Source organism: Chiroxiphia lanceolata, chromosome 22, assembly GCF_009829145.1.
Source record: "Chiroxiphia lanceolata isolate bChiLan1 chromosome 22, bChiLan1.pri, whole genome shotgun sequence".
Lineage (NCBI taxonomy): Eukaryota > Metazoa > Chordata > Aves > Passeriformes > Pipridae > Chiroxiphia > Chiroxiphia lanceolata.
The window spans coordinates 7225394-7253347 of NC_045658.1; the positions used below are offsets into that span (position 1 = coordinate 7225394).

At 50.6% G+C, this 27954-nt stretch overlaps 3 protein-coding genes across 5 annotated transcripts in view; 1 reads left to right on the top strand and 2 right to left on the bottom strand.

Annotated features, from left to right (window-relative positions):
• MEGF6 (multiple EGF like domains 6) overlaps positions 1-9809 on the bottom strand; it is a 72439-nt gene extending 62630 nt beyond the window's left edge. The window contains exons 1-4 of one of the 2 annotated variants that reach the window (XM_032708815.1): positions 9637-9809; positions 9224-9321; positions 5259-5393; positions 2024-2133 (exon numbers count right to left, since the gene is read on the bottom strand). In XM_032708815.1, the coding sequence (XP_032564706.1) occupies positions 2024-2133; positions 5259-5393; positions 9224-9321; positions 9637-9804 (511 nt within the window). In that variant the 5' untranslated portion in view covers positions 9805-9809. Of the gene's footprint in view, positions 1-2023; positions 2134-5258; positions 5394-6727; positions 7725-9223; positions 9322-9636 lie in introns of those variants that run through there. The other variant, XM_032708816.1, reaches the window with a different exon arrangement.
• Positions 9810-9965: 156 nt separating this feature from the next.
• TPRG1L (tumor protein p63 regulated 1 like) lies at positions 9966-13508 on the top strand. The gene is made up of 6 exons (XM_032708824.1): positions 9966-10347; positions 10431-10522; positions 10601-10777; positions 11315-11468; positions 12146-12370; positions 12593-13508. Exons 1-5 carry the CDS (start codon positions 10144-10146, stop codon positions 12338-12340), a joined length of 822 nt encoding a protein of 273 aa, XP_032564715.1. The 5' UTR covers positions 9966-10143; the 3' UTR covers positions 12341-12370; positions 12593-13508.
• Positions 13509-13888: 380 nt separating this feature from the next.
• Positions 13889-27434, bottom strand: WRAP73 (WD repeat containing, antisense to TP73). Of its 2 annotated transcripts, none has more exons than XM_032708823.1 (12): positions 27293-27434; positions 26148-26300; positions 25468-25584; positions 20008-20080; positions 19259-19362; positions 18410-18496; positions 17735-17869; positions 17563-17640; positions 16155-16260; positions 15553-15678; positions 14649-14840; positions 13889-14352 (listed from the first exon to the last, which is right to left on the bottom strand). In XM_032708823.1, exons 1-12 carry the CDS (start codon positions 27359-27361, stop codon positions 14243-14245), a joined length of 1350 nt encoding a protein of 449 aa, XP_032564714.1. In that variant the 5' UTR covers positions 27362-27434; the 3' UTR covers positions 13889-14242. The 2 variants fall into 2 exon arrangements, with proteins under 2 accessions (XP_032564714.1, XP_032564713.1); XM_032708822.1 differs by having other exon boundaries at positions 20008-20101; positions 27293-27427.
• Positions 27435-27954: the final 520 nt, after the last annotated feature.

Sequence of the window (27954 nt, forward strand, 5' to 3'; positions counted from 1 at the left end):
GCCCCCCTCAGCCCCTAACCAGGCTAACCAGCTCCCTGCTGCTCTCGGGGGGTTACAGGATGATTCACAGAGCAATGTCACTGGAGTTTCTGCCTCAAACAACCCCTGGAAGTGCCCCTGCCTGTGCTGAGGGCACAGCACTCGAGATACTCATTTTTCTGTCCCAGAAAGGAGGTTACAGCACGTCCTGGTTGTGGAGTCAGTGGTATCCAACCAGGGCTGAACAGAGACAGAGCTCACAGCTCACAATCCACTCCAATCCCCCCAGCAGCTCAGCAGCCATTCCTGCAGAACTTTTTGAGCTGGTGTCACTCTGCCTTTGGGGCTGACTGTCCCTTTCCTCTTTACTGCAGCCCAGCCCAGGAGAACCATTCCCAGCCCAAATGATGAGAAGGATGAGCTCAGAGTGTGCCCTGAGCAGCTTTATTTCCTTTTCTCTGCTTCCTTCCTGCATGGAATTACTCACTTCCTTGGCAGGAAAAACCATTACAGAAGGTGCTTTTCTGAGTTCAGCTGAGGTTATTATCTGCTCACTGACAGGGGGTTATGAGGCACCCCTGGAGCTTCCTCTGCCCAGTGCACTGCTCTCCTTTGCTCCAGGCTTTGGAATAGGAAGAATAAAGACTGGTTGCTTGACACACCTTTTTTTCCCTTTTTTTGTAAACCTTTGGTTCAAGCATCAAAGCACAGGGAAGGTACAACCAGCTGTGGGAGACATTTTCATGTACTGGAGGTCAATCCCAATCCCAACTGCCCTCACAGTGGAGCTGCCCATGGCTGGCTCTCATTCCCCTGATGGCAGTGCAGGTCAGATCCCAAATGCTTTGCTGCTTCTCCAGCCTATCACATCTAAAGTTGCCCTTCTGTAAGGGGGGTAGAGAGCACCTCCAAAGTCTAAATCAGAAAACAATTAGGCACCAAGGCAGAGAACTCATCCCACAGCACCGGGGGCTCTGCAGGGGGGTGACATTTGGTTCTACACATAAGCTCAGACAAACCTTTGCTCGACTCAAGAGAAGGGTTTTCTTTGCTCTCCACATCTCAAAAGCACAGTTTGCAGTTAAATGGTTCCCCAGCTGGATGTGGCCCCAGGGTCTGGGAGCAGCAGAGCAGCTGCCTCCCGTGTCAGGCAGGGAAGTCTGGAGGGGAATGGGGAATGTGGGGCCCACAGGGACAAAACTGCCTCTGTCTCCTGCAACAACAGCATAAAATCATCTTATAGGCTGATATTTGCACATCCCCAGCCTGACTCATGTGCAAACCTGAATACATATCACAGCTTCCCACACAGCTGGGATGGAGACACTTCCATGCCTGCTTGGCAGAGAACTGCACTAGAAGAGAGCAGGAATCCAGCCACAGGATCCCAAAGTCTCAAGTTCTGGGTCTCCACTCCACACCTGACAAGTGCCACCCCCCCATGGCTGTGTGCTCTCTCCCCTGAGGCTGATGCTGCAACATCCCTTGCTGGATCCCACCATCCCAACCCCAGGATTGCCCTTTGGATATGGGAGGAAGCAGGCATGGGGTGGATGCAGAGATCCCAAACCTCTCACAGGGACAGCTCAAACTCAGTGAGTCTTAAAACAACAGACCCAGCCCCCAGCACACACACACCTTCCCACAGGAGTTCCCAGAGTTTCTGCCAGTTTGAAACACCAGTTTGGGCTTGATTTTAAACATTTAGTAGCATTTGGCAAGTGGATAATTGACTGGGACCCTGAAACCCTTTCACGCTGCAACGTGGAAATTCTCCAAAAACAGAAAGCAACACACGGCGCTTCCCGGGAAGCCAGAGCAGAATCCTTCTGATGCATGGGTAAAGGAAATAAAAATAATGATAATAACAATATTAATAATTAAAAAAAAAAGAAAAAAAAGAAAAAAAAAAGAAGTCAAAACAAGAAAGCCCCACCAATTCTCTTTAAAGACATTTGAAGACACTTTTACTGCAGGCCCAGGAACTGAAACGAGCACCCTCAGCCAAAAGCAAAGAGCCTCCCGAGAGCAGCGCGACACTTACGGTGCAGACACCCGTCCTCCCCGGGCAGCTGGGACCACCCCGGGCAGCACCTGTACGTGGTGTGGGATCTCAGCTGGTACAGCTGCCTGTAGCCCGTGTAGTACAGCACCCTGGAACACAACAGAGAGAAACCCAGCAGGGTCAGCTCCTGCTGCACAAGGAACTGCGAAAACAGAGCTGGTGACTCTAAATGTGGAGGCAAAGACAACGAGGAATTGTGTTTCCAGATGTGCTGATATTGTTTTCCACCCTGATCTGGCAATGACCACCGATGCTAAGAACATACTCCTTATTTACTCTAATTGGGAACACGAGAGATGAGCGCCCAGGTCCCCATAACGCCCTGGATTCTCTTCTTTTCTAACCTATTTCACAGGTCCTAGATCCCCCTCTTCCCCTTCACAAAGGAAATGTAAATTTTAAGAACAACAGGTATTTCAGCTTTAGTGAGCAGGAGCAGGTGTCTCCAAGGGTCTGGTGAGCTAAAAAATCACCAGAATCCTGATGGCAACACCAAGCTCCTCCAAAAGCTGTGTTGTACACAGCAAGGCTCCACAGCTCAGCAGGGGATGCTGAGGATCCCTTTAACTTCTCCGAGTAGTTCCCTCCAGGGTGGGAGCTGAGGGAGTAAAGCAGGGACTCATCTGAAGTGTAAATAAATAAAAGCGACACGTTTTTTCCCGGAAATTTGATGTTGTGTGTTTGTGAGAATTGAAACACAGATAAAACTTTTGAAGCTGATTTTTACAAAGCTCCATTGGCAAAACATGAAACTGCTCCACCAAAGCAAATCAGGCAAACAACAACAAATATTTGGCACAGCAGATGTGTTGTGCATGTCCACTGAAAATATTTATCCTAACTCAGTCGAGTTGTTTGATTTCATCTGAATGTCTCTCTACAAAAAAAACCCAAGTAACAGCAAACCATTAATTCCCAGGAAGGAAACCTTTGGACTCCTCTGTGCCAATCAGCATGTGGAAGAACAGCTGAGAAAAATAAGAGCAGATTCCAATATTTTTTTTTGTATGAGCTGTTAGCACATTATGAAGGAAATAGTTGTGTTCCAGAAGAAGCTGAGAAAGCAATTTACAGGCACCAGGTTCCGATCCATCAGGATCCTCCTGGTACCAGGAGCTCTGTCCAGCCCAGCCTGGGGAGGACAGGGGGCTGTGGAAGGAGAAGGGGAGATGGTGGGTGCAGGGTGGTGTGAACATAACAAGGAAGCTCAGAAATGGGGAGGAAAAGGTAGAAATAGTGAGGTAGGACAGCTCAGGGCTGATCCCGAGCTCCCTGTGCCCCAGCAGCCCCTGGGCAGTGTCACCCCCACACACCCGGGCGGCTCCGTTGGACACTTCAGACCCTTCCACCAGCCCAGGGTTCTCAGGAAAGGCAAATATTGTGACAGCCTCGGTGCCTGGGGGTATCTGGGTGCTGCAGATGGGAAAGAGCCACACAGGAGATACTTTATCTTCAGCGCTTCTGTTTTCTTTTGTGTTCTAAGGAGCCCCTGGCACAGAAAATGTGGAATGAGCCAGAACTAATGGAACCCAGGAAATCCTGCTGTGTCCTGCTGCTGGAAAATCCCCTTCCAGCCCCTCTGGGGTACCACTGTCATTCCTCCAGGCTTGGTTACGGAGCTCTGAGCAAAGCTGCCTGCTGTCATTGCTCATTGGGAAGCTGCACACCGGGAGCAAACCCATCCCTTCCCCAGGAGGGTGGAGCAGAGCAGGCTGAGGATGCTCCATTCGGGTGTTGGTTTTCCCAGTCACCTCCAGGAACTCAAAGGTACTGAGGCTGATTTCAGGCCAGATCCTGAAGCTGTGAATGCACTTCCTGAGCCCCGTGCTGCCAGAGCCAGGTCCAACTGGAGCAGCTCCAGAGGGTGAGACAGAGACTCCCCAGAGTCCCCATGAGTGCCACTGTCCTCGAGTGCTCAGCACTGGGGAGCTTGGCAGGAGAGCTCCCAGCTATTGGAACAGGCTGGCTGCAGTGGGAACTCCCAGAGGTTTAGAGTGAGGGGATCTGGGACAAAATGCTGCCTGAGGAACGTTCTGCTCTCACAACTCCTGGGGTGAAATCTCTCACAGGCTTCTCCTCTGCATTTTCATCAGGAACAGAGCTTTAGCACTGGGCTGTTCTGATATTTAGAATGCAGCAGAACAGAAAGTTATTTCATTTCAGTCCCTTGATTTATGATGTCAAAACCATCCATTAAAGAGCTGAAGGGACAGCTGGGGCCGAAGGGCTCCCAGCCTTTGAAGTAGAAGCAGACAGGGCACCCATCCTTTCAAAGCCTTCCCTTAAAACACAGCCAAAAACCAGACTCTGTTTGCTCCTTTGTTACCAGGACACAGATCTCATCACCAGAGTAATTACTGGCAATTACAGGTTAGGAGGAATTCCTAAAGTCAAGACTTAAAAGCTGTCTCGAGTCCAAGATGTTTCTTTGAGAAGACAACTATCATTATTGTGTAAAGGCTTGTAGGTGCCTAATGAGGTCGGAAAAGCAGGTGGAGGACGGAAGCAGCTTGGGCACGTTGTAGTTTGGCTGCTGGGTAGGTAAGAAAAGTGCATTATTTGCATTGTCACACGTGTTCAGAGCCCTCCTTCCACAGGCCCTCCTGCCCAGGCTCCCAGCTCTGGACAGTTGGAACTCAAGGGATACCACGAGTACATTCAAACTCTGTGCTCGCCCGTGCCAGCCCAGCTCCACTGAGCTCTACACTCTTCTCACGTGGGCCTGAGCATGGTCCAGCTCATGGAGTGAAAGGAAGGTGGTGATCCTGCAGCAAATCCTGCTGAGTGCCACCCCCCCCAGTCCCTGTCCTCCACCCCATCGCCGGCACCACAGCCACAGTTACAGATATTTTTAGACAACAGCCCTCCTGCCATCAGCCCTGTGAGACAAGAGGCACCGAGATGCTTTGAAGCATCTAAAGACACAGGAATAACGCACGTGATGTGAACAAGTCATTTCCTTACCACAGCTGGATCACAGGAAGCAGATGTTGTACGTCGTGGGAAGGCGGGAAATGACCCACCACGAGGACGAGGCTTCTTCAGGACACAGGCACCTTTCCTTCAGGAATTCCTTAACAGCTTAAAAACTCTGTGTCGTGGATGTGCCAGGGAGGGTCAAACACCACCCAGCTCACTTCCCCGCTGCTGCAGGGGAGCAGGAGCCACCTCTCAACCCACAAGGAGGGACCCCAGCAGAAGGCAGAGCACCTACCTGCGCTCGTAGCCCGTGCACCAGCGCCGGCCCCCGCAGTCCTGCTTCCACACCCTGACAGCTCGGGTCAGCGCCTGCACGCACGGCTGCTGCTGCCCCACCACCGCCAGCTCCTGCTCCGCACAGACGTTGGGCCTGGGACACAGAGACGGGGGTACAGGGGGGCTGGGAGGGTTTGGGGGCACACAGAGGGGTGCGGGGTGTCCAGGGGCGCAGCAGTGCTCCCACTGCCCCAACAGGCTCCTGCCGTGGGCAACTGCATTTCCTGCTGACGGGGCAGGAAGGTCCTGGGCAGCCCCCAGCATCTGCCTCCTCAATTAGTTAAATCACTGCAGGGAAAAGAAATCGTGCCAGGTCAGCCAGCCACAGTGGCGGTTTCTCACTCATTCAGAACTAAGACTAATTCCAGTAAATAAAAGGAATATATACAATGCAGTATGGAAATAAGGAAAATACCACTTGCACTTTGTTTCTCCTCTAATCCTAACTCTTTCTCCCAGCAGAAGTCAGCGGTTTTAACTAAGAATAAAGAGGGAGACATTTATCCCTGACTCTATAAGCCACAAGCCACACAGTATTTGGGGCTGCTTCTGCTGCTTCCAATTCCACCAAAGGGACCCAGAGTTTTCACAAAGATACTTTCTATAAAGGAAGTGAAACGAAATAATTTTGACGTGGTGAAGCTCAGATCACAGCTGGCATCCGACTGCTCCGGGTGCTCCACTCCAACTGCAGCACGTTGGCACAGGGTTCAGCTCCAGGGCCTCGTCCAAGGAGTCCTGAAAGCAACTGTCAGGGCAGGAGCACAAAACCCCTGATGCAGGGAGAAAAAGCAGCTTCTTGGAAAACGTTTATCTGCTAAAGGACCCCTTTTACTGCAGAACTAAACCCCTCAGAGAGGGCGGGTTGGAGTCAGTGCCCCACACCACACCGGCTCCATGGACAAAGGGAATTAGAGCGATCCCCTGGCTCTGAGAGACCATCTTCTGGCAGGAGGCCAAATTTGCAAGGAAGTTTTCCAAAGCAGCCAAATGATTAACACCAAACTGTAACTGTAAAATGTAATTAAAAAGAGCAGCCTACGTGCTGCTGGAGTAACAGCAGCAGGCGGGGAGGAACGTGGAATAAGAAAGATCCGTGAAGTGCCATAAAAACAGCCCATCTGGGAAGAAAGGGCAAACTATTCAGAGAAGAATCACCTCTTTCAGAGAAGAATCACCTCTTTCACTCCCACAACAGCAGCATTTCAGCTAAACCTGGGAGTTTACAAGCAAAGATTATCAAGGGTTTCGATTTTCTATTCCCTTTTTTGCACATCTGGTAGTAAATAAAGAAACCCACAACAGCCCCTGCTCCCCTTCACTCTCTGCTCCTCGCTTCTTCCTTGATTTGAAAACACTGTATTTGGCTCCTGCTTTTCCGTTCCCTGCCCGATAAAACCCCTCCGGAACTCGCTCCTTCCTACTCACATGTGGGGCTGCAGTTTGCTCCCAGAAGCCAGCGGAGATATTCGCAGGGCCAGGATGAACGACAGTGCCACCGCAGGAAACTCCATCGCAAGCGCTGCTCTCCCTCCAGGTGCTCCCAGCGGGTGCCCAGGGAATCCCACAGCCTCCCCCAGCACAGCTCCGCCAGTTCCTCCTCCTCACGGGCAGGCGATCCTGCTGCCTCCTGCTCCCAGCTTGCCGGTGTCTCTCCTTGGAAAGGACAAAGCTACCGGAGCACAGGGGAGCTCTCGAGGCGGGAAAGCGGATTTATCATTCCTGGATGCTTCCTCCCTCTGGGGTTCATTCAGCGAGCTCCTTCAGTCCATGGGAAGTGATCACAGTGCAGGTTGCTGCTGGGTTTTCCCCCCAACCAAACCTGGCTTCTCATGCTCATTTGCTCGCAGTGAAATGCACTGAAGTGACTTTTCCTTCTGGGATTTGCTTCCTGACAAAGCCCAGAGATCTGGGGGCTCACAAGACCTGGTCTGTGTCCAGGAGCACAGCCCCATGTGGGCTGAGCTGCTCCGGAGCTGAGATCCCCTTCCCAAGGCACTCTGAAAAACAGCACTTGGCAAGAGGAATGAAGAAGGACGGGAGCTCTCCTGGCAGGAGAATTCCACTTCCTCAGGGGCTTTCCCCAAAGCACACGGGGTGCTCCTTCACTCCATCCGCAGAGGGAGAGGCATCCTCCTGCCGCAGCTCCCACCTTCCTCCGCAGCCGGGAGCGAGCACGAACACACGCACCGGAGCAGCTTCCCTGCAGTTCACGGGAGTCACGAAACTTCCCCCTGCCTCTCCAGGTCCAGCTCCTTTCCCTCACATGCTCTCCTGCCTCTTCGCTCGCTGTCAGTCAGAAATCCCTCCCACCAGCCGTGCCCAGCCCCGAGCAGGGGAGGGGGCGGCCCTGCACACGGGGATGGAGCAGCGATGCTTCGGGTCTGCTCCTCCACAGGCAGCTCTTTTGCACTTCCCAAGGCCAGCTCCGGACACACCACCTTCCCAGCAGCTCTAAAAACACCCAAAGAGAGATTCAATCTTTCCTAAGCACTCCAACAGATAAGTAAATTGATCGCTTCCCAAGGAAATTCTGCTGACAGGGACAGCTCCAGCTGCACAGCGGGATGGGGAGGAGAGCAGAGCAGGGATGCTGCACTGAACTCTCCAACCTCAAGAACCTGCCAGGAAACCCTTCCCAAGGGTGAGGAGGAACCAGAGCAGAAGCCAGGGCACTTGAGGGCACACTTTGCTTCTGGCAGGTGCTGATTTCCCCCAGAGAAGCAGGATAAGGTTTGGATAGTTTCGCAGACATATTTTGCTGCTGAAGGACAACCATTAATCAAGACTAAAGTCCCCAAGGGCCATGCCCATAATCTGGTGGCTCTTGGAAGAAACCGAGGCAGCTGCTTGTTACACCAGAACCCTCCCAAGGTCACAGCAGTGCCATAAATCCCACAGGTCAAAGAAAAGAGCAGGTGAGGGGGCTTAATGCTTCCACTTAACAGTAAAATATCTGCCAAGCCTAACAGATGGCAAGAAAACATCCTTCATTCTTCCTCGGGAAGAAAGGCAGCTACATAAAGATGTTTTATAACAACAGAGAGAGCTCCAGGATATAATAAATCCAAGCCTCTGTTTTCCTGTCCAGCATTTAAAAGTTAGGACTTTTCCAGCAGTAGGAAACAGGCTGCTGCTCCCAGTTAGACTTCCAGGGATCCCTCTCAATGGGCAGGGGCTGGGCAGAGCCGGGAGTCGAGCTCCCTCTCCAGGACACGGCTCTGGCCAGGAATGGGGATTGATCAGTCCAGCCACAGCTCCCACACTGTCTCAGGTGACAACCCTGGCTGCCACACGGACAGGACACAACTCACTGCAGGGTCCTGGCTGGCCTGGCATGGTGACCCTCCCAGCCACAGCCATCCCTGCCCGTGGGGAGAAGGGGAAGCTCCTCTGGGAAAAGCTGCGCTTTGAGCACAGCACAAGGAAAGACTGAGCATAAAGTCAGCTCTGCAGTTCTTTTAAAGTCTCTTTAAAGACAGCAGTGAGGTTTCCCACCTAAACAGGCCCATGTGAGCAAGGGCTGCAGAGAACACAGCAGGGAATTCGTGGGACACATGTGAAAGTCAGATATCTGAAACCAAACCCCGTCTGTGAAGTCAATTTAATATGTTTTCAATTTTATATCGTTTCCCAGCACGGCTGCCCGCCAAGGATGTCATCCTCTGGCTCTGGGTACAACAGCACTGACAGTGCTCCAAGATTCGATACAGTTCCATAAACAGTGATGAGAATATCTGCAGTCATGCCAGAGCCCACAGAAACCCGAACATCAGCATGCCCTTCATTCCCAGCATTATTTAATCTTCGCTATCAAGTGTGCTGGATGTGATATGGGCTCTCAAATCACAGTCCTGTCCCCAGACCTGCACTGCTCCAGTACCTTCCTGAGCTCTGATCTCATGGTGTTTAAGGATCTCATACCTCTGACCTGGATTTGCTTCACAGGAGCTCCAGCTGGCCGCTGTAGGTCCACAAATCCTGTTGCTTTGTGGGTGTATCAGATTCCTTCTCCAGACCACCTGGGCAGAGCAGAGCATCATTTTGGCTAAGCCCAGGGCTTCCCACTGGACTCTCTGTGCTGTGTGTGCATGTGCTTGTCTTCCTCAGCCCCGAAAATCCACGGCAGAGCCAAGACAAGCTTCGTACACCTCTGGATGTGCAGTGGGAATGGCACCTGGTACCTCATACAGCCCCAGATGTGTGAGAGTAGAGACACCTCGTGCCTAATACAGCTCCGGGCAAGGGACAGTGACAGCACCCACCACCTCGTACAGCCCCGGGTGTGGGACAGTGATGGTACCCGGTACAGCCTCGGTGTGTGATGGTGACAATACCTGATGCAGCTCCTGTGCGTGACGGTGACGGCACCTGGTACCCAACACAGCTCTGGGCAAGCGACAGTGACGGCATCCGCCGCTTCGCACCGCCCCGGCGCGTGATGGGGACGCGCCCGTTACCCAGAGAGCGCGGGTAACGGATGCCCCGCATCCCGTGCCCCGCATCCCGGCGGCCGGGCTCTGTCCGGGTACCGCCCGCGCATCCTCCGGTGCGCGGGGAGCGCGGCGGGGCTGCAGAGCCGCCTCCCGTGAGCGAACCGGGGCTGCAGAGCCGCCTCCCGTGAGCGAACCGGGGCTGCAGAGCCGCCTCCCGTGAGCGAACCGGGGCTGCAGTGCCGCCTCCCGTGAGCGAACCGGGGCTGCAGTGCCGCCTCCCGTGAGCGAACCGGGGCTGCAGTGCCGCCTCCCGGCCAGCAAGGAGCGGGAGAGGCACAGGCAGAGGCAGCGGCAGCCCCGGACCGGCCCCGCTCGCTCCGCCCCGGAAGGCTCTGCGGCCCCGCCGCGATGCTGCAGCTGCGGGACGCGGACGAGCCCGGCCCGGGCGGCGGCTCCGGCAGCCCCGGCAGCCCCGGGGCCGCCACGCTGGTGCCGGGGGGGTCCGGGCCGCCCTTCGAGCCGCCCGCCCCGCGGGCCCGGCAGACGCTGCGGCCGCTCAGTGTCCGCACCGCGGGCCGCGCCGGCCGCCTGAGACAGTACTTCGTGTTCCGGGTGCGCGCCGGGGAAGGGCCGGGACGGGACGGGCCGCCCGCCCCCCCCCGCAGCCCTGACCTGTGTGTGCCTTCCCCCCGCAGCCCGGCACCATCGAGCAGGCGGTGAGCGAGATCCGGGTGGTCGTGCTGCCCGCCGAGGACGGGGAGGTGCAGAGCGTGTGGCTGCTCACAGAGTGAGTTCCGCGGGGCACGGGGGAAAAGCGCCGGGGCGGCCTCGGAACCGCTAAAGCTCGGTCACATTCTCTTACCAGAATCGATCACTGGAACAATGAGAAGGAGCGTCTTGTCCTCATCACGGACTGGTCCCTCCTGGTGTGTAAGTACAACTTCATCAGCCTGCAGTGCCAGCAGGTGACGAGGATCGCCCTCAGCGCTGTGGACACCATCTCCATGGGAGAGTTCGAGTTCCCACCGAAATCTCTGAACAAGTAAGCTGCCACAGTCGCTCTGTAACGACCTGGTTATTGTGAACAGTGTTGGCCTGATGCTGACCACTGCAAGGGTCAGAGAATTCTTCTTTTCACTTAGCTCTGCAAACAGTTCCTCAAGCTTCATTAGAAGACCTCAGGGTAGCTGCTGGGTTTGCTGGTACGGGCAGCAGTTGCACTAATAGCAAGTTGCTCAAGGACTTTCAAGATAAGTTGAGTAGATTTGGGAGCAGAAGTTTGTCACCATTATGTAATGCAGTAAGCCCCTGTACACATGGGCTTTCACAGGCTGTGCAGGTCAAGTTCCATGGCCCAGATGTCCAAGGAGTTTCACCTTCTTGCTCTCAGCTCATAGGAAGGTTCCTTTGCATGTTTAAGGGCTGAATTCATGCTAATTCTTGCCTACAGGAAAAACTTCCTGTCACTTGCATTTCAGCTTCCAGTTTCAAGTACATCTTTGTCAGGCAGAACTTTCTAGTTAAAAGGTGCCTCAACAGCTGGAAAGTCTTACCCTGTTAATTCCTGTCTCCACTGCAGGCGGGAAGGTGTCGGTGTCCGCATTCAGTGGGACAAGCAAAGCCGGGCCTCCTTCATCAACAGGTGGAACCCCTGGTCCACCAACATCCCCTACATCACCTTCACCGAGCACCCCATGGCAGACGCTGACGAGAAGGTCGCATCCCTGTGCCGGGTAAGGAACGGGCCTGTCCTGCTCATTGAGCTCGTAGGCCAGATACAGCTTAGATTATTTTGAAGCAGTACATCAAACAGGAGGAGTCACATCAGAGATGGAACTTAGAACTGTGAGCTGTATCTCTCCAGTCCCCAAATTTTGACTTGCAGCGTGGCACAACTGCCCGTTTTCCTCCAGCCACCCATAACTGGATGAAGCACAGAGGAAACTGAAACTTCCAGAAGCACAGAGTCCTGTAAAACCAAAAAGCAAATGGATCATGGCCTATTCCTGCTCTTACTTACCTAACAGGCTGGTGGGTTTTTCCTCTAGGACTGCCAGCTAATTAACAGGTGGTTTAATTGCTCACTGAAAATCTTCACTGAGGGGGTTCTCAGTCCTTCTTGGAATAGTTTTCCTTAAAACTAGAATGCTGTAAGTGCAACACATCAGTCATCAGGGCACTTGGTCACTGCCACATCTTTACCCATGCAGCCCACGTTTAAGTCACGTGTGAGTCAGTAGTGTCCTGTGTGACTCGTTGAGGTTAAATATCAGAACGTGACATTTGTCACAGTACGAGATCCCTGACAACTCCGGCTTTAGTGTTAATCCTTCTCCATTCCACATCAGCAGCTGTTTCCCTAACAGTTTGTAAAACAACGGAAAAACAAGGTGACTTTTTTTTCTTTCAGCTGGAAAACTTCCAAACCCAGCTGATCCAGGCTGTGAAGAAAGCCCACAAGGAGGGCCCTGTGCCAGGAAGTGCTTCTGGTGTCCTGGTGCTGGAGCGGCCCATCCTCATCGAGACCTACCTGGGACTGATGTCCTTCATCAACAACGAGGCCAAACTGGGTTACTCCATGACAAGAGGAAAAATTGGGTTTTAAGCCCCCTTGCTGTCCCCCGTTGAAGGGCAGGTGATTTGCTGTTGGTCCGGGGAGAGCGTGCTGAGGGCAGAGCACACGAGGGGCAAAGGGGAGTTCGGGGAAGGAAAGGGGGTGGTTGTAGGACAGTTCCAGGTCACTTGGGGAATGGATTTGAGGCAGACACAGGGTGGTGTCAGTCTGGTATTTTGTACCTGATGTACAGCCCGCGTGGTCCCTGTGGGGTGAGCAGCGGCATGTTCCGTGTCCTTCCAGGCCTGTTCTTCCTGTCCATGAAGTGCCCTTGGAACCTGCTGAAACCCCACCCAAGTACCTGCTGTACCACAGAACCTTTGTGCCACGTTACTGCTGTGTCCCTGTGTATGGTGTCAGATCCTACCCTCTGCTTGGGACTGATTAGTGTTGTCTAAAGAGGAATTACTGTTCCAATCTCCATGATCTCAGCGCTCTCATTAATGCCTGTTAGGAGTTTTGAAAGCTGTCAGTCAGTCTTTAACAATATTTGCTGGCTTTTGCTAAAGCTGCACTGTTCCACCTGCTCAGCAGCAGTTGGTGAACTCTGAATATGCTTTTTGTAAAAATCCCTCTTAAGAACCCACTGGAACTTCCTCTGTTTCCTTGCTGCAGCCACAGAATAAAGACTGTTGTGAGAGAACATTGCCAAAAGCCTCACCAACACATTTGCCTTCAAAGCTGTTCTTTGTAAAACTGAAAAGGAATTCTATTTTGGTTAGATTGATATTCTTAGCCATTTTTCTGAAATCTACCCTAGTTTGGGCCAGGACTTTTTAATGGAGACAGAGAAAAAAAACTTTCAGCACTGTGTGTCAGCCTTGCTTTATACATTCCTGCCCTGAGCCTCACGTCCAGGGATTAAATTGAGAAGCAGCACAAGAGACACTGAGCTGGCATTGCTGAAGAGGTGATTCTAACAAGCTTTTTCTTTGTGCATGACCTTCTCTCCATGCTCTTTTATCAGAGCCTTTATCTGCTGGATAAACACTGCTGCAGTGGTGTTTTTTTGGCCTTAACATAGGTGTGTGTTTGTGAATCTCATAAAAAGCTGGAGTCCTGATGGAATGCAACAAGCTGCATTGTCCCTCTCTGTGCATTTTCGAAGTTGTCTGTTCAGTTTTCATTAACCTTGCAGTAAAGTTAAATTTCAACTCAATTTGGTCTTTGTTCTTCATTTTCTGGAGACAGGCTGTGAAATTAGGTATCACAAGAAAAAACATCCAATAAATTCCTACACAAGGGGCTCCCTCCTTGGAAGGACACAGTGGAAGGACAGTCCAACTGCTCCTTCCCTACCAAACCACCCACTCCCAGTTGGCACCAGAGAATTGGGACAAAAACTGCCATTTCAGTTGCCTGTAATTCAACATCCTGAAATGTCAGTTGTCATCCCTCTTGTAAAGATTCCAGGTAAGAAATCCACAGTGGCCCAGGCACAGTTACTGTCCCATGTTGTGTGCAAGTAACAGTTTCCTCATGCTGGGATAAGTCACTGCATAATCACATCAAACTGAAACAGACTTTAGAGTGCAGAGGTGCAGGTTTATAGTTTGTAACTATCAAAATATTTATTGGAAATTAGAAAATTTAAATAATAGCTATACATTATATACACACAGAGCTACAGTCCTGGAAAATAAGGGTTCAGAGTTGACACAGAGAAATGTTCAACTCCATCAATACTCAGGTTTTTCTTGCAATCCAGACTCACTCCCTACGTTTCAGTTGCTACATCACTCAAGTGCAATCACAATACTTCACACACTGAGCTTGGAGCTCCTTCAAATAAATAATTTATAAATACAAACACTTCAGACTGGGCAACACATTTTTACCCTTTTCCTCCTCCTTCCTCAGACTTGGAAGCATTCTTAGTGCATTTTAATTTTTTTATTTTACCTCTTCTCTTTCTAAGTAACACACACAGCAGTTGTCCTTACTCAGGAGCACCATGGAGTCCCCGCTGGAATGCCAGGAGAGAGACACGATCTGGAAGTCGCCTGCAGGAAGAGATCAGAGTGTGTCAGCAAGGAGCTGGCAGCCCATCCTCCTGCTGGAGGAAAAGGCAGCTGGAATCAGTCACACAAACCCCTGTCAGCCCCGTGCTCTGTCCTTGATTCACTTGACATTTGCTGCCTCATTGGGAGCTCCTCCTTTTTCTGAGGATAAAAATCCCCGCTTTTCAGAAGCTCCCAGAGCACACCTGAGCCCTTTTCACGATAACACTCAGAGTGACTAATGAGTGGAAAGCTATTTTGCCCCTGATCAGCCGGTGGCAGCTCCTGCAGGGCCTCACCTTCCCCGGGCACCTGGACGGCCACGCAGCCGGCGGGGGACCACAGGAACACTCTGCTGGTGCCCGTGCACAGCGCCAGGCGCGGCTGCCGCGGGTCCCACTGCAAACCCTGGATCGGGCACAGCTGCTCCAGCACCACCAACAGCTTCAGCCTCCGGATGTCCCAGACCCACACAGCGTTGGGAATGCTGTCTGCAAGGGAAGTGCCACTCACGTAAGACCCGAAGGATGAAAGGGTCACACTTGTGTTTTTTTCAACGGGCATTAACTGACACAAACATAAATTAACACAACACAAACCTTTAGGTGCACCCCCGGGGGTGCCACCACTGGAGTCTTGCCAAGCAAAGCCTTCAGCATTGCCTTGGAAATATTGCAAAAATGGTAAAAGAAGTGACTTAGTACATCTCCCAGTTCCTCACTGGCTTTTATCTCATCAATCTATTTGATGGGTTTTGCACCTGACCCACAGCTTTGGCATCCAGACATGAACAGCTCCTCAGGATCATTGAAGGGAAAGATGGAACATTAATTCCATGGCTTTCACTATTTGAGGCAGAATTCCCCCTGCTACAGGCTGTGCAGAGTTCTGCCTTTCACAAGACCCAGGCTGTAAATGGAGGGGAAGATTTGTGTGTTCCATTTTCAACACAGTGACCTCACTCACATATAAAATATAAAAACCTACTATTTTCATCAAATACAGAGCCAAGGTTGAGTTCCTGCTCTGATCAGCCATTCTGGCAGCTCACACCACTTGACATACACTAGAAGACAGAGGCTGGGTTGCCTCTGTAGATACATGTGTCAGCAGAGCTGATTTTACAGAGCAACAAGTGCAATAAGGAACCCCCCCCCATTCCCAGACCAGGTTTCCCTTTAAGGCAGAGCAGTCAGAACTTACCATTTTTGGTTGCCAGGAAACAATTATCTGCACTGAACGCCAGCATCCCAACTCCCACTTTGGGATTTGCCCTGTCAGCAACTGGTTTGATATATTGTAAAGAAACTGGCACCTGGGAGATCTCATCTGGAACGGGAAAGAAAAGCACTTCACTGAGTGAGCCTGAATGGACAATGCATTTAAATCCCAGCTGTTAAAACCCATCATCTCTGAAGCAATAGGACCACATTTCACTCTTCTTCAAGATGCTCCAGTCAAAACTTCAACTGTTTTAAGATATTGCATCTTCATATAACCAGCTTATTATTTCCAGCCCTCCTACAAAAAAGGAAAGGCTGGAAATCCGGGCAGGTCTGAGATTAAATTAGGAAAATAAGGAGGGATCAAAATTTCCGCTACCTTTTAACTAACATTTCAAACATTGGTGCAAAACAAAGGTGATTAACAGTGCCACAAACAATGAGATTGGTTTGTACTGCTCTTGAGAACATCCAGAGGATCTGTTCCACCATCCAAGGGGCAGAGTTCACCTATACCATTTATTTATAGAAAGACTTCCCATGGCAAACTCAAGTGTCTTGTTTAAGTAAACTTTGGCTTACATTTACTCTGTGTGCTGAAGAGAGAACTGGCCAATGCTTTTGTTGGAGGGAAAGAAAGTCTCTCTGTTTCAACAGATGGGGATTTCTCCACTTCTTTGTACACAATCTACAAAGAAACAAGTGAGAGTTCTAAAGAAGGGCCTCGGAGAGTTTGATCATGGGCTGTTACCAAACACCCACACCCCACTGACTCTCTGATCATTTATTATATCTCAGCATCCCCTGGTTCATCAGAGGAAAGGGCTTTGGTAGACAGACATGGAATTCAGCATTCCCAGGGAATCCCGGGCTGTTTGGAACCATGATCAGTAAAAACACTCCTGTGACAAATACACAAACCTTGAAGTCTACAAGGAATGAATCTGCCACAGTGCACCTCATTCATTATTCCTGACTGGAAAATAAATCATCCTCGTTACAGTGGGAACATGGATTTCATTTTTGCAGCCAAGAATCTTTAATCTGATTCTATCATAAATAAACTCAAACCAAGTGCAGCATTGCAGAAGGAAATAGCAAAAATATTTCAGCGTGCCTACAACATATTCCCAAACACAAGCACCAGGCTAAAAAGCACCAACTGCAATTCCTGCCTGTGTAGTGGAGATTAAGAGAGCTATTTCCATTTGTTTTCCATGACATATTTTACACCTAACTGGAAGTAAAGGCATTTCTCAGCCATGAGAAGCTTTGCTGAGGTGCTTTAATGGCTCGTGCCTTTCTTCTGGTTAAGGGACATGAGCAGAGTTGTGTGACTACTGCAGAGTTACAGTCCACACACAGACTCTGCCAGGAGACCTGTGCAGTCCCTCCTACAGTGGCAAACAACTCTACACACTGTTCTTGTTACCTCTGTGGATGAGATCAGCCCGGGATTTTTGGAACAAGACTAAAGCTCTGTGCCTGCTGCCAACGACCCAGAATCTGTCAGGCCTTGCAGGTACAGGTATAAAGGATAAAATCAATGCTGACAGATGTTCCAGGAAATGCTCTTTAGGTGAGCTGGATGAGCCTGTCCACACAGGATGTGCCTCTAAACACCACTGGAACTGGACTGTGATCAAAGTCAGGAACTGAGACAAATCCCTCCACCTTCCCATGGGCTGCAAACCCAAATCTGTAATGCAGCCACCACCTACACCAAATACACTGGCATATGACAGGAGCATCTGAGAATCTCTTAGTGCTAAGGAGATGATCACAGACACATATCCCATCAAATTTGAAAGGATTCCCCCATTTTTCTTATGTTCCCAAGTTTTCATGCAATTTCCCAAGCCCTAATTAGGCATTGTGGGGGGGGAAATCAAGGTCTCCAAAATGAAATGGATTTATCAGCATCTTTCAGATACAAACAGCAGCACCAAAGCTCTGCTAACAACCCCATGGATTTTGGATCTGTACTTACAGTCTTTTTGCTGGCAATGGTTGCTGGATGCTCAAACTCTGTGATCTTCTTCCACGTCACGTGGTTCAAGATACGCACCTGGCTCAGGAAGCATTGCAAGAGCAGACTGTCAGGACAGGGCTCTACAAATGGTTTAGAAAAAAAAGTGGGAGAAAACAAACCTACTTCTCACCTTCTCATCAAAGCTGCCAATTGCCAGGAACTGGCTGCTGGGGCTCCAGGCAACCGACTTGATGCCCAGAGGCCACTCGTAGGCGCGGTAGGAGGAGAGCAGTCTGCCATCGAGGGAGTACAGCAGGAGCTTGTACTGCAACACAGACAGGCACTCTGAACACCAGCAGGAGTGTCAGAAACCACAGGCAGGCAAAGCACTCCTCCCAAACTCTCTCTGTTTAAAATGCAGCAAGTTAAATACAGAGCTCATGGTCTCTTATCTACGGGTTAGCAGGCTCCAGGCTTCATGGCTCACTTTTTGGATGAGTAGTTTTATAACTGTAAAATCACTGTGCAGTGCAATATCAGTGAAGCTGCAGAAGACTCTCACAGAGGATTCTTCCATTATTATTTCATTATTTCAATAGCACCTTCTGCAATGTCTACAATCAATTATTCTTTGCAAGATAAATTAGAAAGAATTTGCTGCCACTGAAGATTTACAGAACAGTGACACCCACTTGCAAGGGCATCCATCCCAAATATAAGTACAATATTAAACAAAAGCTGAACTCAAACCATTTTATGTTTAAAAGAAACATTTTAAACACCAGGTTTTTTTAGTTACTGCTTTCTACATGATGCCTAAAGACCATTTGAACTCTCCCAAGAAAATGATCTGCTTTTCTCCTACCTCCAGGCACGAGTCCCACGCTGCCAGCACACAGCCATTAGGAGCCCACTCAATCCCAAACAGATCCTGTGTTTCAGTGTCAAAATGCTGCTCCCAAAAGAGAAACCACAAACCCATTTGAAATATTATGTCAACAAATCCTGACAGAATGTTCAGTTTTATACTTTCAAGGGCTACCACAAATGCAAAAGAGCCTTTTGCATGCCAGAGTAGAAACAGAAATATTTCCTTTTGTAATATTTGCTTCTCTTTACAGAAAAGGCAAAAGTTTCTACACCTTGAAATGAACAGCATTTCATAAGAAAATTGAATTAGTTACACTGAAACAGTCAAGAAACCCAGGTAGAATTCCTTGTCTGAAAGTCTGGTACAGGATCATAGAACCCCAGAATGGTTTGAGCTGGAAGGGACCTTAAAGGTCATTTTGTTCCACCCCCCTGCACTGGGCAGGGACATCTTCCACTAGCCCAGGTTGCTCCAAGCCCCATCTAACCTGGCCTTGAACACTTCCAGGGATGGGGCAGCCACAACCTGCACAACAAAGATTGTTAGGGAAGAGCTCAGGAACACAACAAGCACTTAGTGATAGTTCCCAAATTTTTCTATCAGCTTGTAGTGAGCCTCAGAATTCCTGAGCCAGAGGTGACACTACACACAGACAAGCTCCTGCTCGGTTTAATTGCTCAGATCCACCCAGTTCCCCCCAGCAGTGTCACCCTTCCTGGACTGATCTCATGGCTGAACAGTTTATATCACACGTTCTGAGAATCAAGCACTTGCTACTCTCACTGTTACTACTGTAGTAATGTTACAACACATGCAGCAGTGGGAGGAGAGGGCAGAGCTTACCCTGAGGAGCTGCCAGTTGCTGCACACGAAGATGCTGATGAAGTCCTTGCAGTCGCGTCGCTCTGCCACGGCCATGTAACGCCCGTCCTTGGTGAAAACCACCCCTGCCAGGGGACAGAGTTCATTAAAACTGTGTTAAACAGAAGACAGACAACAAGGCAGGATGGCTGATGAGTCTTCAGTGAGGAGCAGTTACTCCCAATTCAAAGCAGAAATGAAAGAGCAGAAAGAATCTCTTCGCAGAAGGTCACATTAATCAAGGCAAAGCACAGTGTTACTGATTCACTTGTGTCAGCATTTTTTGAGCTTGGAATGTACAATTTCTCAGGATGCAGAGCTTCAAAACACATCTGATCACTGACAGTTGTTATATAAACCCCACAGATTTCAAGTAACCACTTCATTTAGCCTGGCTAAATGGATCAGTTATGCAACCATCGGTTCTCCACCAACTCCCAGGCATTGCTTCCCATCCACTACGATTTTATCTGGAATACATAATTGTCTTTGTCATCTGTGGGACACAACCCTCAGGCAGGAAACTGCTCTCCACAGCCATGTGGCCATGACAGCCCTGGCACGAGCTTCCCTTTCCAACCCTTCCACGTGCAAAAGATGAGAAAGGCCACTTTGGATTAATGTTCTTTTCACCACAGCACATCCAGCTTAATTTTATGTCTTCACACTAAATTCATTTTTCCTGTCTGCCACATTAAAAGGCCATTGCTGGGTAGATGTGTGACACTCACCCTGCTGACACGCTTTGGGGTACTTGATGTAGGACACAGACTTGGTGCACAAGGACCACACTGTTATCCGCAGCTGGCAGAGAGACAGGGAGCACTTTGGGTTATTTTTGTAGATAAAAAAAAAAAGAATTAAGCAAATAGAAAAACATCAGCCTAGTTCAGCAACACAAAGTAGATCCATGAACCTTCTGTGGTTAATTAAACTCTGCGGCTACTCAGTATGGCTCAATGTGGGTGAGGAGTTCTCTCCCAGGTCCCTGCAGATAGCAGGGTATTTACCCCAAATTTACATTGCACCACACTGAACACTCTAGAGGGGTGCACAAAATTCACACCACCAACGTGGAGATTTGCATTTTGCACTTCCCTCCTCAGCCACACACAAGGAGGCACTGTTACAGAATTACTGAAAAATCAGAAAACACCCCAAACCTGCCCTGCCAAGCAAGGCATGACACTGGTGTTCAGGGGATTTCTGGAGCTGCAGAGGGCAGGCAGCTGCAGACCCAGCCTCCCCACAGCTCCCCAAGGTCACAGCTGCACCCCAGGCTCGGCCCTGCCATCTGCACATTATCCAGTTAAAAACAAATACTCCCTCTCCCTTGGCAACGGCAGCCCCAGACCCAGGGACACTCAGGATGGCACGTGAACCTTTGCATTTGGAGCTGCAGTGACCACAGACAGCTTTTCCCTTGTGTTTTCCAACATTTTACTGCACTGAGGTAAGATTCCAGAAGAGTTGCAGGTAGAGCTTTTTGCAGTAAAGAAGATTTTTTTCCTAATATCCAATACAAACCTACTGTCTGTCCATTTGAAGCCATTCCCCCTTGTCCTGTCTCTCCAAGCCCTTGTCCAAAGTCTCTCTCCATCTCTCTTGTGGGCTCCCTCCCTTCAGGTACTGGAAGGCCACAATTAGGTCACTCTGGAGCCTTCTCTTCTCCCGGCTGAACAATCCCAATTCTCTCAGCTTTTTCCTCCCAGCAGAGCTGCTCCATCCCTCTGATCATCTTGGTGCCCCCTCTGGACTCGCTCCAGCAGCTCCATGTCCTTGCTGTCCTGGGCCCCCAGAGCTGCAGGTAGCTCTGCAGGGGGGTCTCACCTGAGAGGGGCAGAGGGGCAGAACCCCCCCTACAAGTGTAGCAGGTCCTGGAGGAATCCACGAGATGAAGGACATTAATCAGGTTTTATCCCTGCACCCCTCACTTCCGGCCACACGAGCCCAGCGTTGTCAGACTGCTCCTCTGCAAGGTTTACTTTAAAAATACCAACACGATGCCTCCACACATTCTCCTGCAGCAACTGCAGCGCTGAAATGCTGCTGGGGACTATTAATTGCAGCCCTAAATGCACTGCCTCCTCTGCCTCCCCCGAGCAAAACACACAGCACACATTCCCCAGCCACTTAATACAAGCTTAGCAGCTGCAGGCTTCGAATGCTGAGGGCTGGATCCCCCTTTCTCCTGACAAAGGCATCTGAGTTTACACTTGTGCTGCCACTTGGCCTCACGATCAGCTCCCCTGGCCATCCTGGACCACCTTGGCTGCTCTGAGCCTCAGGAAGCAAAACCTTGCTGCTCACATGGAGCTCAAGTGCACGGGAAGAGGGAAGTGTCTGGAGGTGAGACACAGCACATCCCACACTGAGCTCCCACTGTCACCTCTGCCCTGCCCAAGGCTCCACTGCAGGGAAAAGGCAATTACACCTTCCTTTTGAAGTCTTTCTGCATCCATCTCTGCTCCACCATGGAGCCACTGAATCATTTGAGTTGGAAAAGGCCTCAAAGTCCAACCTATGCCCGATGTCCACCTTGTCCCCCAGCCCAGAGCACTGAGTGCCACGGCCAGGCCTTCCTTGGACACCTCCAGGGGTGGGGACTCCACCACCTCCCTGGGCAGCCCCTGCCAATGCCTGACCACCCTTTCCAGGAGGAAATTCCTCCTGGTGTCCAATCTGAACCTCCCCTGGCACAGCTTGAGGCCGTGTCCCCTTGTCCTGTTGCTTGCTGCCTGTTCAGCTTTGCTCCCTCTCTGCTGCCAGGGCTGCAGGCTCAAATGGCCCCTGCAAGTCAGAGCCCATGGACCCACTCTGCCCCAACCCTCTGTAACCTCTCACCCAACTCACACAACCTGAGGCTTTGGCCCAGTGTAAGAAACGTTCAAAACCAAACCATTTTGATTCTTGCAATCAGGATCCTTTTCTGTTGTTCCATTTGTGCACACTCAGACGTTCCCACAAACTGAGAAACTCACATTATGTGCTTAATGCATGGATTTCACATCCCCTTACCTGGATTAACAGTATGTTTACAATAAATTGTGACAGAAAGGGAAAACCTGCATACTCCCACCTAGAACATTATTGCACAATCTCACCCAGGTTGCCAACATAAATTAGATGAAGAAGATTAGAAAGATTATGTCACAGCTGACAGAGAGGATCAGGAGAGACAGAAACATCAAACACAGAGAAAAAAAACGTTTCCAAAACGACAGGAAATTTGCATTGCTCCTTGTTGCCTTTCTCATGGAATTTAGGGGGAAGGGACAATTGCCTTTGTAGCAGGAGAACAGACCATGGTCCATTAATTCTGCAGCAAGCCCTTCTCCACTACTCATTTTGGGGAATATTTTCTGTCCAGCATCGATAACTTGACTGAGGGGAGCTGTCAAACTCAAATCCTCACGATAATGGTGTCTGAGAAGTTTTCAGCTGTTGTTTTGCAGTGGAAAAACAAACCAAAAGCAGAAGCATTTTTAAAATAGCCTAAAAACAGCTGAGAAATAAAAAGTATTTGGATGGTAACGTGATAAACAGTGTCCAGCGCCGGGCCCAGGACTACGGCCCGATGTTGACAGCTCCAGGCAGGTGTAGGACTGGTGATTTTCAGCAGACAAAAACACACTTTTAAACAACCTACAGCTCAAATGACTGTCAACTCTTGTCCCAGACTTGACTGGGTCACTCGGCCCCTTACATAGCAGTGTCTGTCAGCACTGGCTTTCAGAAGATTATTCGGAGCACATTCCTCGCCAGAAAGCATTTTTCAGCCAACGCAGCCACTCACAGTTACTAAGGATTAGCCTGGATACACACAAAAACACACACTTCTCCCTGCTGCTGGAGTTCCACAGAACCTCCTTAATGCTTAAGGACCTAACATGGAAGGAGAGAAAGTACAGTGTATGTAGTTTATAAGCACAGCTCTTCAGAGAAGGACTCCAGAACATCTTCACACCATTTACCCCAAAACACAAGGGTCATGAGGAAGCACAGAATCCTGGAATGGTTTGGGTTGGAAGGGAGCTTCAAGATCATCCAGTTCCACCGACATCTTCCACTTGACCAGGTTGTTCCAAGTCCTGTCCAACCTGGCCTCAAACATTTCCAGGGGCATGAAGAGGATTCACTTGCTTTCTCCAGATCTTTCACCTGTCACCCATGCCTATAAATTCTGGTGGAACAACGGCACTGGTTCAATATCTTCCACAGGACACTGCCTCCCAGAGTGGATCTTAGGAGAGGAATGCAGACCACAAAGAGACTCTGACTGCAAGTTAGTTGAATCCCAAAAGTGGGTGTCAAAAGCTGGTTCCAGACTCTGTTCAGTAGTCCCCAGCAACAGGACAAGGAGTGACAGCCATAAACTAAATGACAGCAAGTTCCACCTCAACACGAGGAAGAATTTCCTTCCATGGAGCACTGGAACCGGAGCCCTCTCTAGAGCCATTCCCAACCCACCTGGATGCATTCCTGTGTCACCTGCTCCAGGTGACCCTGCCTTTGCAGGGGGTTGGACTGGATGATCTCCAGAGGGCCCTTCCAACCCCAGCTATTCTGGGATTCTGTAATGATTTTTCTGAGGCACTGGTAAGTACAGATTGCTAGAAATTAATAAGTACAAACACATCCTTTAAAAAAAAAATTCAGGGAATAAGAAAGTAACTTCTGAGCTTTCAGTGGAGCTCACACACTGACCTGAAGCATTACATGAGCGATTAGTTGGTGCTGTTTCAAAGTGTCAGGAGGTCAAAGCCGAGCTGAGCTGGCTGGTGGGGAACCCCCAAATCCCCCAGGCAATCACTGGATTTGATAACATGCTGATATTAAATATCCTCACAGTTTGCCCCCAACACTGCCCACGTCTGTCCCCCCAGACTGTGGATTTAGCAGAGGGAGTAAACACAGCTCGGAGCGCGGCCAGGCCCAGGCAGCTGTCTGACAACAGCTAATTTAGCAACCTGTTTACAGCTGGAGAGGAAACTTATCCCAACACAGATGCCAACTTGGCAAAGGCTTAATGAAATCCTCTAAGGTCAAACCAAGTTCTGTTGGGAGGCAATAAATCCTTGCTGGGCCACCCCCACACACACGTGCCACGAGATACTCCCTGGGAGCGCAGAGCACCCGCCTGCAGTGTCCTGACTCCTCCAGTGCTGCCTGGCCAGCAAGGATGGCTGCACTGCCTCCAGGGTGCAATTCTGGGCTCATTTTTTAATTTTAATTGCCATCAGAGTAATTCACACCCGGGAAAACCAAGGCCTAAACTCATCACTCCTCATACTCCACAGTCTAAAGGGGTGGGTCTGCACACACACACACAGAGTCCCTGTCTGTACCCCCCTGACACTGGGGTTTGCCCAAAAAAAAAAAAAAAAGGAAGAAATCTTGCAATACAGCATGTGAATTCAGTGCTAGCCAGGACCATGGCACAAGAACCTGCCACCTAAAACCCACCAAAGGTTTGAAAAGAGTAAACACAAGGAGAAATGTAGTTCTCATATCTAGTTCTTGGCTATTTTCTGACCCTTCATTATTGTACTGAACAACAGGAATCATCAGCTCTAATCCAAAGGTGGACCAGTCAGAATCCACAGGCCTTCCAGCTCGGATTCTATCATAGTGTGCATTCCCCAATATGGCTCTTAATAAGCACTTAGAGGTGTTTTAATTTTAATTTTCCAACTGGTTCCATCAGTAGGCTGACTCCTGTGTATCAAATCAAACAACTGGGAAAGTATTTCCAAGACCTGGATCTAAATCTCATCTCAGGTCAATAAACCTAAGCCTGTATTTTTTAATTACATATCACTCAAACACATATGGTTTGGGTTTGTTGTTTGGTTTTTCTTGCTAGAAATCCTGCAAACAACATATTGGATTTCTAAAATTCTAAATTTGATGAATGGCATAAAAATATCAAAATTATCAGAATATGTTCTCAAACACATAATTTTACCTTCAAATTTGAGAGTCCATTTTCTATCTTGTCCCCAGAAGCAAGAGAATAAAACGTTAATGGAACAACAAACATCCAACCCGGAATTAACCTGGGTTACACATGGAAATACAGAGCTGCATTCACCACCACTGCAGCTTTAAGAGCTTTGGGTTATTTTAGGAGGCAAAGGGCAGACAGCAACATCTGACACCGTGGAGAGCAATCCTGACTTGACACTCACATGGAACTCGGTGGTGTTGAGGATGTGACGCCCGTCCGGACTCCAGCAGGAAGCCACCAATCCCGCCGAGCCCTCGTCGATCTTACAGTGCCAGTCCGGCTGCTCCAGGGACCAGACCTGGGGCAGGGGGCAACCAGACAGTGCAGGGAACAACAGCTCATCGACCCCTCTGCTCAGGGGAATTCCCTACAGCTGAGAACACGCTCCTGGCACCCCACTCCAGGCAGCCCAGGAGCCCCCGACCACCCGTGGCCATGAAGGACTGGCGCTGGATCCCACTGCAAAAGTGAGTCCCACCCCTCTGGGTGATAATGGAAGTGACAAATGAGGTGGGGTTGGTTTTTCTGTGACAAATATTCTGAATATTCAACACTTAAAAAACAGTTTTAGTCTGTTCGACAAGTCTGCATGTTATTTATTTTCTACTGCAGTAAGAAACTGGTACGATAATCTCCAGCTTTGATTGGTTTTATTAAATATTTTTATTCTAAATATTCTTTTTCAAAGTAAGATGTTTGTTATGGCTTTAAAAATCCTGGCATGCTGGGTTATCCTCAAACTGCGTTATCAACATCAGGAACTTCAGCAGACCTTCAGACTAGTGCTGGCTATTAAGCTCTCACTCCCAGCACACCCGAATTCCCACCAGGAAACAGATTCTCTCCTGCTTTTGTCCTCACCTGGACAATGCCTCGCTTGTACATGGCACACAGGATGAACAGGGAGTCCGATGACCACTCGATGTACTGGATCTTGTCCAGGCAGGTGTAGAGCTGGAGGACCTGGAGGGAGCTCACATCCCGGACCACCAAGCGGTGCTGGACACACGAGGCCTGAGCGGGACAGGAACAGGGCTGAGCAGGGGCAGCATCCTGGGCTGGAGCACCAGGACTGTCCCTGCCAGGCTGTCACTGCCCAGCTCACTGCCATCCAGGGTGTAAGTTCAGAGAGGGTCAGAGTCACGTTTTAAAGAAAAAAATTCCTCCCTGGGGTGGGCAGGCCCTGGCACAGGCTGCCCAGAGAAGCTGTGGCTGCCCCATCCCTGGCACTGCGTGATCTTGGAGGTCCCTTCCAGCCCAAACCATTCTGTGATTCTGTAATTCTATTCTGTGTGCACTGAGCTCCACTGCAAACTACAATGAGAACAGCTAAACCAGGAGGGAAGGGGGTTACAGTAATAAATAGAATCCTCATTCATTCCATCACTCCTGGCTAAGTAATTCTGCTCTTACAAAATGACTTTTTATCTCATAACTATTATTTTATTTCATAGAATCCCAGAACGGTTTGGGTTGGAAGGGACCTTAAAGCCCAACCAGTGCCACCCCCTGCCAAGGGCAGGGACACCTCCCACCAGCCCAGGTTGCTCCAAGCCCCGTCCAACCTGGCCTCGGACACTTCCAGGGATGGGGCAGCCACAGCTTCTCTGGGATCCTGTGCCAGGGCCTCCCCACCCTCTCAGAGAGGAATTTTCCCCCACTATCCCCTCTAACCCGGCAGTTTGCAGCCATTCCCCCCTGTCCTGTTCCTCCAGGCCCTCGTAGAAAATCGCTCTCCATCCTTCCTGTGGCTCCCTTCAGGTACCAATTAAAGCACCAATTAATTTAACTAAGGTTCATTTAGCCTCAGCCAGGCCTCTGTTACAGACCCTCGCTGCCCGCAGCCCCCGTGCCCCGCTCAGGGCTCACACCCGCGGCCTCCGGGGCTGCACCGCTCCCTGTCCGCCCCGGCCCGGGGGCCCCGCGCCGCGGCCGCTCGGGGGCTCCGCCAACCGCCCCGGCCCGGCCCGGGCGGAGCGGCCCCGCTGCCCGCGGCCGGTACTCACCAGGCACTTCCCGTCGGGGGAGAAGCGGCCCAGGAGCCCCGAGAGCTCGAACAGCTCCGAGAAGTTCATGGCGGGGGCGGCGGCGCCGGGATTCGAACCCGCCGCGCTGGGCCCGCCCCGCTGCGCTCCCGCCGCCGCCGGAAGGGGCGGGGCCGCCGCGCGCCGGGGGGAGTGCGGTGCGCGCGCCGGGCCGGCAGGGGGCGCCCTGCGGCGGGAACGCGCCTCGGGAGGTCATTGATATGCAAATGAGACGTTAATGAGGCGCTTAATGAGCCGGGGGGGTGTTCCCCCGCCCCCGCCTCCTCCGGGGCTAGCGGAGCTCCCCGTCCTCAGAGAACCGCCCCTCCTCATGTGGCGCCTTTCCGCGGGCAGCATCCCGCGCCCGGGACTGCCCTGGCTAATTAATCGCCCCTTCCGCCTAATCAGCCCTCCCGGCTAATTACCGATAAGTGACAGGAGCACAGGCGGGACGTCCCCGCCGGATTCCCCGGGCAGGACAGAGAAACTGACGATTGCAATAGACGTGCCCCAGAAAAAGGATGTGAATGGACTGGAATCCATCAATCAACAAACAGACAAATAAATAAATAAGTACCTACAAACATACAGACACACCAGCGAAGGGGCAGAAGCCAGATAACCCCTCCCGCGGGACAGATTCC

What these genes read in the sequence shown, in the direction of transcription:
- TPRG1L (XM_032708824.1), top strand. Translation starts at nt 10,144, where the DNA reads ATGCTGCAGCTGCGGGACGCGGACGAGCCCGGCCCGGGCGGCGGCTCC. An exon ending in AGCGTGTGGCTGCTCACAGA is followed by an intron (nt 10,523 to 10,600) that starts GTGAGTTCCGCG and finishes TTCTCTTACCAG; the next exon opens with AATCGATCACTGGAACAATG. An exon ending in AGGTCGCATCCCTGTGCCGG is followed by an intron (nt 11,469 to 12,145) that starts GTAAGGAACGGG and finishes TTTTTCTTTCAG; the next exon opens with CTGGAAAACTTCCAAACCCA.
- WRAP73 (XM_032708822.1), bottom strand. Translation starts at nt 27,361, where the DNA reads ATGAACTTCTCGGAGCTGTTCGAGCTCTCGGGGCTCCTGGGCCGCTTC. An exon ending in CCCCAAAGCGTGTCAGCAGG is followed by an intron (nt 19,363 to 20,007) that starts GTGAGTGTCACA and finishes GTCCCCTGGCAG; the next exon opens with GGGTGGTTTTCACCAAGGAC. An exon ending in CCATTGCCAGCAAAAAGACT is followed by an intron (nt 16,261 to 17,562) that starts GTAAGTACAGAT and finishes GTTTCTTTGTAG; the next exon opens with ATTGTGTACAAAGAAGTGGA.